This window comes from Papio anubis, chromosome 6 (genome assembly GCF_008728515.1).
Source record: "Papio anubis isolate 15944 chromosome 6, Panubis1.0, whole genome shotgun sequence".
In the NCBI taxonomy this organism is placed as follows: Eukaryota; Metazoa; Chordata; class Mammalia; order Primates; family Cercopithecidae; genus Papio; species Papio anubis.
This window is the reverse complement of record NC_044981.1, coordinates 44,959,475-44,972,170: the sequence shown is the minus strand read 5'-3', so window position 1 is coordinate 44,972,170 and position 12,696 is coordinate 44,959,475. Positions and strand designations below refer to the sequence as shown.

Below are 12,696 nucleotides of genomic sequence, written 5' to 3'. Positions count from 1 at the left end.
TTAGTCCTTTTTCATGCTGGTGATAAAGACATACCTGAGACTGGGCAATAAAAAAAGGGGTTTAATGGTTCCACATGGCTGGGGAGGCCTCACAATCATGGTGGAAGGCAAGGAGGAGCAAGTCACATCTTACGTGGATGGTGGCAGGCAAAACGAGAGAGCGCTTATGTGGGGAAACTTCCCTTTGCAAAACAGTCAGATCTTGTGGGACTTACTGACCGTCACGAGAACAGCACTAGAAAGACCTGCTCCCATGATTCGGTTACCTCCCACTGAATCCCTACCACAACATGTGGGAATTCAAGATGAGATTTCAGTGGCTTCATAGCCAAACCATATCATTATTTGAATAAAAACAAAGTTTCAATTCTGCTGAAGCTAATCCAGTGTTTAAAACTTTAGGAGAGAATTCAACTTGAACATCCATGAACAGTTTAACTTTATTTTTTGATGTATTGCAGCTCTGTTTTCCTCTAGCAGTGTTCACACTGAGCTTGTGTGTGTGTTTTGTGTGGCTTTTGTGTGTGTGTGTGTGTGTGTGTGTGTGTGATGGAGTCTTGCTCTGTCGCCCAGGCTGGAGTGCAGTAGTGCGATCTCGGCTCACTGCAACCTCCACCTCCCAGATTCAAGCAATTCTCCTGCCTCAGCCTCATGAGTAGCTGGAACTATAGGCATGTGCCACCACACCCGGCTAATTTTTGTATTTTTAGTAGAGACAAAGTTTCACCATATTGGTCAGGCTGGTGTCAAACTCCTGACTTCATGACCCACCTGCCTCGGCCTCCCAAAGTGCTGGGATTACAGGCGTGAGCCACCGTGCCCGGCCGAGCTCGTGTCAAGCCTGTAATCCCAGCACTTTGGGAGGCCGAGACGGGTGGATCACGAGGTCAGGAGATCGAGAAAAAAAAGTGTGGGCTAAGAAGAAATTTAAAAGGTTTTGTTGTCTTCAACTGCATAAATAGATTTCAGTGACCTAGTGAAGCAGAAGACTGGGTAGAAGTTGAGTCTCATTTTTAAAAAATATATACACATTTCATTCCATCATTAACAGAAAATGTTGTGATTTCTTCCATGTTATTTTAAATATATCTTAAACTAGTGTTTTTCATTTAAAATTATGACTGTGTCACAGAATAACATATCAAAATAATGAAATATATCTATAGGATTTTCATGAGGTATAAACTTTGTCCTGTAACAACTTACATTGTAAGTGTGATAGACAAGCAGTAAATGAAATTCATATCTAAACTATTAATTCTGCTAATCCATTATTACAAAAAGAGTAATAAGACATTGGCTAACATTTTTGGGGTGCTTACCTTGTGCCAAGCATAGTGTTACACATTTCACAAGTAATCTATTATTTATTTTCACAACTTTAATACCAGGAAAACCGAGGATGTTAAACCCAGAAAGCTAGGGATTAGAGTAGTTAATCCCTTGAAAAATTACATGCTTTAGTAAATAATAGCATCAGTCTCTGTTTTATCATGTATTGTATATGCTAGTGACCGAAAACTTTTTTTTCTGTGTCATATTGTCTGAAGCAAAGCTACTATGCTGTGGTACAATGTAGTTCTCCAAATCCCTAATACATGAGAGTTGTGGTTTGTTCTCTAATGGGGCCAATATAGCCTGGTGGCTTAGAGTGTGGGCTCTGGAGTCGGGGCTAGACTCACAGGGTTGGGATCCTAATTCAACCACCTTCAAGTTATATGTCCCTGGCAAAATTCCCTAACTTTACTGTGCTTCAATTTCCTCATATGCATAATGGTGGAGATAATAGTATCTGTGGGGAACCACAGACACTGGACCTTATTTGAGGGTAGAGATTGGGAGAGGGGAGAGGAACAGATAAAAACAACTATTGCATACTAGGCTTAGTACCTGGGTGATGAAATAATCTGTATAACAAACTCCTGTGACATGATTTTACCTATAGAACAAACCTGAACTATACCCCTGAACCTAAGGAAAAAAAAAAAAAACCTGACAAATAGAGCCAGGGAAGGTCATGAAGAAAGGGTTCTCATGCTTGAATATGTGATTTAAAAAAAAAGAAAACTCTACAAAAATGGCAAACCTGCACAAAGGCCATCACAGCTTACACAAAAATACTTCTACAGGAACACCTGTTTAGCAACTGGCCTGTCCAATATTGTTCTTGATCTTTGTAGACAAGGATAATGATTGCACGACAATTATGTAATCCTTCTCATTTTTTCCTTTAAAAATCATTGTTCTCCTTTAACTCTCTGAATACACACATAGTTTACTATTGCATGCATATTCCCATTGCCATGCTCTATTCTGAAGTAAACATCTTTTCTTAAAAATAAAAAAAGGTAGTAGTATCTGCATCTTGGAGTTATAGTGAGGATTTAAATGGGTTAAGTACTTGCAATACACTTAAAATGATACTTGCCCTTAGCAAGCAGTGAGTTAATATTAGCTTCCATTATTTCTATCACCTAGACATAAGTTATTTAAGATTAAAAGTATATGAGTAACTTAATGAAAATGTTACAGTGTCTGAATTCTTCCCCATGATAGGGAGCCATCACTGGCAAAGACAAATCTGGGGAAACCTCCCTATGAAGAAAATACTTTAATGGGATTTGTTTGGTGACTTGGGAGCAACCATAGTAGGTCACCTTAGATGGGGCCCTGCCCTGAGCTGTCACTGTTCAAGTCAAATGTCAGTTCTCTGCATGGTTTTAGAGTATTGTGGTATTTATAATATTCTGACTTGACAGTTCTCTCTCCCATGGTGTATGGGCTGAGAATGTGTATGGTGAATGGGGGTGGAGTTTTCTGAATGCTCCAGAGATCTGTGTTTCTCTATTGCTTGCATTTTCCTAAGAGCAGAGGCCTATAAGACAGGGATTCCAGGGCAGTGTGGAGGGCAGAGATGATAACACACAATTCCAATTCAGTTTGGTAAAGTAGAGATCCAAAGTGCATTGTACCCTCTGAAAGATTTTGTTTTAAGCACTTTTTAGGTACTAACTCATTTAATTCTCACGACAATCCTATGAGGTAGGTACCATATTATGAACATTTTTTGGATGAGGACACAGAGGCACAGAGGGATTAAAGTAGCTTGTTCAAGGTCATCCAGCTCTTAAATAGCTGAACCAGGATTTGAACAAATGCAGTGAGGTGGTCAAGCTCCAGAATCCCTACTCCTAATTACTATACTACAGTAAGGACATAAAACCCTTCGCATGCCTCAAACCGCAAAACCTGGGAATGGCAGAAATTATATCTTTCATATTAAAGAAAAATGCATGATCTCTTGTTTTTTAACATCAATATCTGTCACATAGCCATGGTTTGACAGTGTTTATTTCTTTACAGACATTATTGCAAGCTACGCTGGATATTGTAGAGACGGAAACAAGTAAGGAAAACTCACCCAATTATGGGCTCTTACTGCTTTGGGCTTCTCTGTCTAATGCCGTTCCTGTAAGTATATTAGTAAAGTGTGAGTTACACTGCTCTGTACTGACCTTTCGTCTTTTTTTCCTTCATTTCTTTCTTCCATTCTTTTTTCCACTCTTCACTCATGGAAAAGAAAAAAAACTACAGTGGATTTGGTTGTGCGATAAAAACCAAAACTGAGTGCCTGATGAAATCGGATTAGGTTACAAAGGAGACAAAACAGATCCCAAGCAAATTCTGTCCTCTGAAAGGTAGTGTCACAGGATGAGGGGTAAGCTTGCCCTTTGGGGCCAGTTGTAGACAACAGTCTGTTTATGGAGCACTTTTTGTATGTCTGCCAATGTGCTCAGTATTGCTATTGAAAAGATGAATAGGGATTGGCCACATGCTTTTATTGGAAAGAATAAGTAAATGGATAGTTTCAGGTAACTTGGGCTTGGATCCAGACATCCCAAGTCATAGCTGTAGACTGTCATGGTGGTAATTTAAATTCTCTGTGCCTCCATTTCCTAATAAGGGATAATGTACTATTTTACCTACTAAGGGTAAAAAAAAGGGATAATGTACCTGAACCTCCTACTGTGGTCTTAGAACTTGGGTGCTCAATAAATGGTAATTCTCATTTCTCTACAGAGTTGTTATGAGGATTTAATAAGCCTAGCTGGTACCAATGAATATTAGCTCTTTATCTCCATTTGTAACCATTCTCCTTCTGTGTGCCATTCCTGTTTGCATTGCTTAGCATTATGGTCTTACAAGTTTCCGCATGAATGGTGCTGGTGAAATTGGAACTTTCAATACTTCTAAAGAGAGCAGAGACGTAAAAAACTGTTTCTTTTTTTCTTTTCTTCTTTTCTTTTTTTTTTTTTTTGAGACGGCGTCTCATTCTGTCGTCCAGGCTGGAGTGCAATGGCGTGATCTCGGCTCACTGCAACCTCCGCCTCACGGGTTCAAGCGATTCTCCTGCCTCAGCCTCCTGACCAGCTGGGATTATATGTGTGAGCTACCGGGCCCGGCTAAAAAACTGTTTCTTTTAAAATCTGTCTTGAATTAGATTAGAGCCATGAGATTCGTCTGCCACGTCACGTTCAGTGCACACCACTTTCCTGGGCCAGGAGGTTCTCACATTAGCCTAAGATGCTACTTATATTATCTGAAATTAAAGGGTAACTTTTAAAATATATTTGTTTTCTACTGAACAGGAGGATTTAACCTATCCCTAACGATATGTGTGGGCATTTTTCTTCCTTTGTCTTCTAACAGATAGAAATGAGGAAGATGTTTTAAGTATTATTTATTTAGCCTTACTTTTATAAAGACCCAGGTTGTTAAAGGCTTTCTCAGTCCTGATATTCTGGTTTCCCTTAACTTGTTGAAAAATTTACTGCATAAAGAGAAGAGATAGAAATTCTGGCCTCTTTTCTCAAATGTATGTTAGCCAGTGGAATATACGTTTCATCTGATATGGTCAAGTAAAAGGAGTCTAAACCCTTCCCCTTCTTTATGTACCTATAATATTATTCTCTGGTTTTTCCTTAAATAATATTCTTGGAAACTGATTGAGCTATAGCAAAATTGAAAAGCAAACATCAAAACAATTCCCAAAGTAGCAACAAAACAGGCACTCCTATCAAAGAATTATTTTTCAATATCTCATTAGAAACATCCCCCAGAAGAAAGACACAAAAAGCCTCATTGATCTGACACAGGCTAAGTCAGTTCTTTGGAATTTGTTCTTGGCACTGGTCTGAAAGGATTTAAATCATTCATTTCAGAAAGAAAGTGTCTGATGATTAGAGAAGATTCCATCTCACTGGCTCTTGTTGGCACCTCCAAGAGGCAGCCTGGTGAGCAGGCAGAGACCCTGGAGAGGCTTTAGAGTCAGGTCCAAAGCCAATTCCCAGCACTGGGTAACAGTAGGCCAACTGTTTAACCTGCCCAAGTCTCATTGCCCTTATCTGTAAAATGGGATTAATCCTATACCTACCTTAAAGGATTGTTGTAAGGATTATTTTGGTAAGAAATAGATTGCAGCTAATAGCACCTGGTTCAGCGTAGGTCTTCAATAAATGCTAGTTTTCTTCCCTAACAAAAATTATCTCCCCAGTTTCAGTCAATCATTACTTTCAACGGCCCATTGATAATGAGCATAGGTTTCCAAATATTTGATGGCTCAAAGGCCCCAGAGTGGGAGTATCCACTGCTGTCCTAGTTTGGTGACCTTTATTGCTGCTGAGAGTATCAGAAGCCCTGCCAGAGGTATAGGTCGTGGGGCCTGTCTTTCTGGAGCCCAGATTATATCTATATCTCCTCTCTCCTACTTTGTACTCTGCCTCAAGGTCCATAGGACTCAGAACTCAGGCTTCAGTTGGGCTAGGCACTGGGTCACTAGGAGTCTCCATTATGACCCAAGATATTAACTATAATTTATGAAATTATTTTTATGGGAAAACCATTTCTAAGTGCCAAGAAATTTCTGACTACTAAATGATTTTTTTAGATTTCTCCAAACCAATCACAAAGCTGACGTTTTACCTTTTTTATCTGCTACATCTTTTACATTCTTTCTAAATACTTTCAGTAGCAATTGCTACTCCATCCCACTCTCAACTCCCACAGCATTTATTTTTTATAACATGTGTTTGCTCTCTCACTGTCTTGTACATTTTGTTCATTTTTCTCCAATATGTATTCATATGCCCAACTAAATGTGAAAATACTTTGGACAGGAATTATCTCATACATATTTGTGTTTACCATGATTGGTAGAAGACTCTGGCATGTTATAAAGACTCCATCAAAATCTTTTTTTGAATAGATAAATCAGTACCAAAGAACACACTGAATTCATCTTCTCTTTGACACAGCAAAGATACAGAGCTTTCCTCCTTGCCCTTTCTCTCATTTGTTCTTACCTCTTCAAAACAATGGAATGGCATTGTGGTGGCTGCTTCTGCAGTTCAGTGAGCTGAGTGGCCCTTTTTCTTCTTGCCCATCTCTGACCATGGACTTGAACTGTTTCACAAAATACTAATAGGTACTGTTGGGAGCAGTTTTCAACCCCTTTCTCAAATGTGGGTGCACAAAGACCTCAAGGTCACTTATTCTTGCTTATTGATGTAGTAATACATATAAACTTTTATTAACACTTTACTTTCTTTTATATGCCTTTTTTATCTTTTAAAAATACTCTGGCTTTCTTAAAAATAGAAAAAAAAATTTAAAAACAGAAGTCTGTTAAGGAAAAAAGAGACATTAAAAAAAAGTGGCTCACGCCTGTAATCCCAGCACTTTGGGAGGCTGAGGCAGGCAGATCACAAGGTCAGGATATGGAGATCATCCTGGCTAACACGGTGAAACCCCATCTCTACTAAAAATACAAAAACTTAGCTGGGCGTGGTGGCGGGCACCTATAGTCCCAGCTACTCGGGAGGCTGAGGCAGGAGAATAGCGTGAACCCGGAAAGGGGAGCTTGCAGTGAGCCGAGATCGCACCACTGCGCTCCAGCCTGGGCGAAAGAGCCAGACTATGTCTCAAAAAAAAAAAAAAAAAAAAAGTAACAGCCATTTGTAGTTTAGCTAAATTCCTTGTGTTTGTCATTTATAAAGTAGTATCCAATTTTATTGAATCTCTAAAACTATATTTAGGCACATACAACTATGAACATCTCTTTCGCGTGACTGAAAATCTAAGTGATATGGCTTGGCTCTGTGTACCCACCTACATTTCATCTTGAATTGTAATCCCCACATGTAAACGGAGGGACCTGGTGGGAGGTGATTGGATAATGGGGGCAGTTTTCCCCATGTTATCCTTGTGCTAGTGAGTTCTCACAATATCTTATGCTTTAAAAGTGTTTGACCATTTTCCCCACCCTCTTCTTCTGCCACCATGTAAGATGTGCCTTGCTTCCCATTTGCCTTCTGCCATGATTGTAAGTTTCCTGAGACCTCCCCAGCCATGCAGAACTGTGAGTCAGTTAAACCTCTTTTGTTTACAAATTACCCAGTCTCAGGGAATTCTTTATAAAGCAGTGTGAAAGCCGACTAATACACTATGTATTATCACTAGTTTTATCCCCAACATGAACTCTGACTCTTCAAGTAAGATGAAGTGAGTATGGAGTAGTTATTAACTGAATTCAATAATTCAGCACTTTATCTGGCAAGATAGTTCTCTGAGCATCTGTTTTATCATCTGTAAAAATGAACTAGATAATCTCTAGGATAAATCTTTCTTAATCTGGATAATACTCCTGAAAGAGGGTCTCTGAATTGAGGACCCTTGATTCCCCTATTCACCTTGTTTATATAAACAGTACCATATTTAGCCTTGCACTATCAATTTGAAGTTACAAAGGGAAAAATAATGAACAGTATTGAATTTGGCTTATTTGAGCACTTCTTTTCAGACAATTGCTCTTCCTCTTTTGACCACAGAGGGGAGTATTGGTATTACTTAAAGGTACATAATGTTCCCTCACAAAAGAGACTAAGTTTAGTCAAAGTATTGCCTGATTCATTTCAGGACCAATTTTCCTAGATGAAATCTCTTTCATAATAAATGTATTTAGAAAAAAATGAAAGTGAAACCCAAACTTCTTTGGATGATTTTATACAGGGTTTCTTTATTACGTAACCTAAGAATAGAAACAAAACTATCTACCTGAGGAGGAAGTTAATTTTTAAGATATAAAACAGTATGATTTTATCTTGTAATACCATAATGAGGAAAGATATGAAATAAGTTTGAGTGGCCAAGAGAGAAAATGTGCAAATATACTATAGAGCATTCAAGCGTGAAAGGACTCTTAAATTTTTTTTTCTTTTATTTACTAATTCAGAGCCAAAAAAGGATTCTGTTTTTGACATTGAGTACTCTCATACTTTAGTTTATGGAATGGTTTCCTGCTATGTTTTCCTGGGCTTATTTAAAACTACTATGTTTCACTTGCAGAATATAAAATTTGCTAATTCACTTGTATTCTAAGGAAATTAAATTTTAAGAAATGTTTTCATTTTGGATTAATATTCTTAAATGTCATAACAAGTTGCTTCTGAAATTTTATAATATTTTATGTTACTCATTAGTAAAATAACAACTTTTCTCATTTTTTAGTGAAGATAGATGTTTGATCTATTTAAATTATATAGTTAAATTATAGTGACAGAATAAAAATTTAAATCTAAATCTGGCTTCTTGGAGATAGATTACATATCTCTTATTCATAATATCTAGTTGTTTTCAAAATATGCTTTCTACTAATGTGCTCTTAAGGTTAATTTAAACATCGTCCTTTTTAAAAAAAATGTGTATGGCTAATACTAACTATGCTTTTGTTCACCTTCAAATAAGTTTATATTTTTGACATATGTTTTTCTTTTTAAGGTTGCATTTTGGACACTTGCATACATCCTTTCTCATCCTGATATCCACAAGGCCGTTATGGAAGGCATCTCTTCTGTGTTTGGCAAAGCAGGTACTAAACCTGAATTAAATTATATAGAAAGACACAGCTAATAATGCATGTTTGTCACACATTATTGGCAAAGCTAAATGCTTATAATTTTATAAAAATTCAACATAATACAAAATTCAACATAATTTGTTATATATCAGGATGTAAATTGATCAGGTAGAATCCTAGAATTTAATTACTTCAAGCATTTTTGTGTAACTCCTTCATTTTCCAGATGATGAAATCAGTGCTATAGAGATTGTGATTTGCCTAATTTCCTTACTTAAATATATATTCACCTGTTTGTTCTTCTAATCTCTTGGCTCCTCACCTCAATTGAATGAATGTCCGCAGTTTTCAAGTTCGGGATTTTTCAGATTTTATAAAAGTAATACGGGTATATTCCATATATTACATAAGAGCCCTAATGGGAGTGTAGAGGTCAGGTAAGGCTTGCTACCAAAGGATTATTAAAAGACAGCAAACAAAAAACAAGTAAACAAAAAAACAAAAAAACCCTTACAGTTGTTAGAAATTTGAGGATTTAGGAACTGCAGATAGGGATTGTTGCCTTGAACTCTTTAGTTCAGATGTTAGTTTTAAAAAGCAAAAGTAAGCTTGAGCAGAGAGTACTCCACTACTTGTTTATTCAGCATAATTTGACCTATCTGGGGAGCTGATTTTTTTAAACTTCTTAATATGTCATGTTATGTATCCTGATACAAAAAGAAAGAAATGATAGGGTTTGCTTGGAAGAAAACAATATAATATTAGGGCAAAAGGTATGAGGCCAGTTAGTGGTTTTCCCTCTCCCTTCCATGATTACTGAAAATATTGTATTTAAAGGTTTTTTTTTTTTTTTTTTTTTTTTTTGATTTCTTGTTATTGAGTTAAACCAAAAAGCAAACTGGCTTGGCAAGCATGAATATCTAAGTAATATTGTCTGAGCCTTGAGTATGCATCTGCAGATTCTAGACCTTATAGAAATGGTGAGCATTAGTATCATTGAATGCCAACAATGCTAGCAGGTTCGATTCTGGAAAGACACTCATGAATATAAGAGAAGACAACTGGCTTTTATGCAGCTTGCATCTACAAAGCAAATAGAAAGGCACATGCCCACATGTCTACAAATGGAAAAAGGCAATGCACTCTTGATTGTCACATAGTCTCCTTTATCATTTCCTTACTAGAGTCTTTTCCTGACTTAGGGTCCTCCAAATTTGTGGTCTTTAGGAAATAAAAGGGTAGAGAGGGGATGATGAGGATAATGTGGGGATCCTCACTGACCCAAAGGCCACAACAGAAGTGTAACATTAATCTAAATTTCTACAAGGCTTGATTCTGGAACTCTTGAATCCAGTTCTAGTGGAGAAAGGTAAAACCTTTTTTCTTTTTCTATGTTCCTGATTATTTAAAAAACCCATTGTTCTCTTCTGACATAAAAAATACTCATTGAATAGTACTGCCAGTGTAACAGCTACATTATATCAATGCTTTCAGTCTATAAGATACTACTGCAGACTTGAAAACTATTTATAAAATACATCAAACTTTTTTTTTTAGCCATACTTGTACAGAAGCTATTCAATCAATCTATACATAAGATCTAGTAGCAGCTCAGGAATTTAAATGTTGTGAGAGGAGTCCACAGATCTTTGGAGGCTGATATCAAGGAGGATACCCATGTGTTCATACAAAGGATTCTGTCAAGGAAAGAACATTAAAGTACATTGTATTAGTCAGGATTCTCCAGAGAAATGGAACCAATAGGATGTAAATAGATACATAGATAGAGAATGCTCAAAAGACATTTATTATAAAAAATTGGTTGAGCTGACTATGGAGGCTGAGAAGTCCCATGTTGTGCTGTTGATGCAGGCGATCAGTGGATTGGATGATGCACACTTACATTAGGCAGGGCAGCCTACTTTACTGAGCCCACGAATTCAAATACTCATCTGTCATCCAGAAACACCCTCACAGGCACACCCAGAATAATGGTTAATCTGTATACCCCATGGCCAGTCAAGTTGACATATAGAATTAACCATCATCTCATCTGTTGAGTTTTGTTTCTCTGGAGAACCCTGAGTAAATTTACCCACCCATGTATGGGAGGGCAGTCTGCCCTACCCAGTCTACTGATTGAAATGCTAATATCAACTAGTAATACCCTCACAGACACACCCAGAAATAATGTTTAGCCAAATATCTGGGCACCCCCTGATCCAGTCAAGTTACACTTAACAATTAATCATCACAGGCATGGAACAAGAATCTGACTCAGTACAGCAGTTTTTCCATTCTATGCTCTTGTCTACTGCAAGATCACCATTTCCTTCTTGGGGATGTCTTTTGTGAATTTCCAGTGTTGTATCTCTGTGGCCTCAATACTCACTTCTAGGAACTTTGCCCAATTTTGTAATAAAACACATCTCAGGGTAAAAACTACTATTGAATACTTGGGAAAGGAAAGGGTCAGACTCATACCACTTTTCTAAAGGCAGTTGGTTCTTGAACGACCTTGATAGCTGCCTTTCAGCCTACTCTTGTGTTCTCTGTTTACTTTAAAAAGAAAACTTCTTTAGGGCTCCTTTGTGAAGATGCTTGCTTAGCCCCAATTATTTTGGGTGGTGCTTTTCATGATTCTACTTCCTCTAACTAATGTTGTACACCTTCTATCTAAGTCTGTATTATCTGCCTAAGTCTTTATTATCTTCCTAAGTCTTCGTTATCTGCTTCTTTCTTTTCTTGTTTTCCAGCTGTGTTTTTATATTCCAATCGCACACTTTTAATTCAATTTAATTTTTAGAGACAGGGTCTCACTTTGTCACCTGGAGTGCAGTGGAATGATCATAGCTCACTACAGCCTCGAGCTCCTGGGCTCAAGTGATCCTCCTGCCACAGCCTCCTGTGTAGCTAGGACCACAGGTGTGTGCCAGCGTATCTGGCTTCATTTTTTTTTAATGGGACATTGGGACAGAGGAAGGTAGAAGTGTGTTCTCAGATTGTCATCTTGAGCTATAAGTTTGTGTGCATGTAATATGCATCAACTTATAAATAAAATTACATATATATAATTATATATAATTCACCCTTTCAAAGTGTAAAAGTTAGTATCTTTTAGTATATTTATAAGATGCCAACCATCAACACTATGTAGTCCCAGAACATTTTTATCACCTTCAAAAGAAACCCCATACCCATTAGGAGTCACTTTCGATTTCCTATTTCTAGCTTCTGACGACCACTAATTTACTTATTGTCCTGACACATTTGCCTTTTGTGGACAGTTCATATAAATTGAAACATACGATATGTGGTCCTTTGTGTCTGGCTTCTTTCACCTAGTGTACTGTTTTATATTATATGTTTTACATTAACTGATTTTCAGGTCTTGAAGCATCCATGCATTTCTGGAATAAATCCTGCTTATCTTGATGTATAATTTTCTTTATATGTTGCTGGATTCAGTTTGCTAGTATTTTCTGTGAAGAATTTTGAAGTTTTTTTTGAACAATCTATGTTAATAAGGAATATTGACTTATAATTTTCTTAAAATAACTTTGTCTGGTTTTGGTTTCAAGATAATTCTAGCTTTAGAGAGTGAATTTGGAAGTATTTCTTCCTCTTCTAATTTTTGGAAGAGTTTACGAAAGATTGATGTTATTTCTTCTTTAAACATACGGTAGAATTCACCAATGAAGTGATCTGGTCCTAAGATTTTCTTTTTGAGAAGTTTTTTGATTAATTCAGTCTTTCTACTTGTTACTGGCCTATTTAGATTA

The 12,696-nt window shown here is 37.1% G+C and overlaps 1 protein-coding gene across 6 annotated transcripts in view; it reads left to right on the top strand.

Moving 5' to 3' along the window:
* Window positions 1-12,696, top strand: part of LOC101009400 (24-hydroxycholesterol 7-alpha-hydroxylase) — a 130,906-nt gene that overhangs the window by 12,947 nt on the left and 105,263 nt on the right. For all 6 annotated transcript variants that reach the window (XM_031667113.1, XM_009205312.4, XM_009205311.4 and 3 more), the window contains exons 6-7: window positions 3,364-3,471; window positions 8,836-8,926. In XM_031667113.1, coding sequence (XP_031522973.1) covers window positions 3,364-3,471; window positions 8,836-8,926 — 199 coding nt within the window. The remainder of the gene's footprint in view (window positions 1-3,363; window positions 3,472-8,835; window positions 8,927-12,696) is intronic.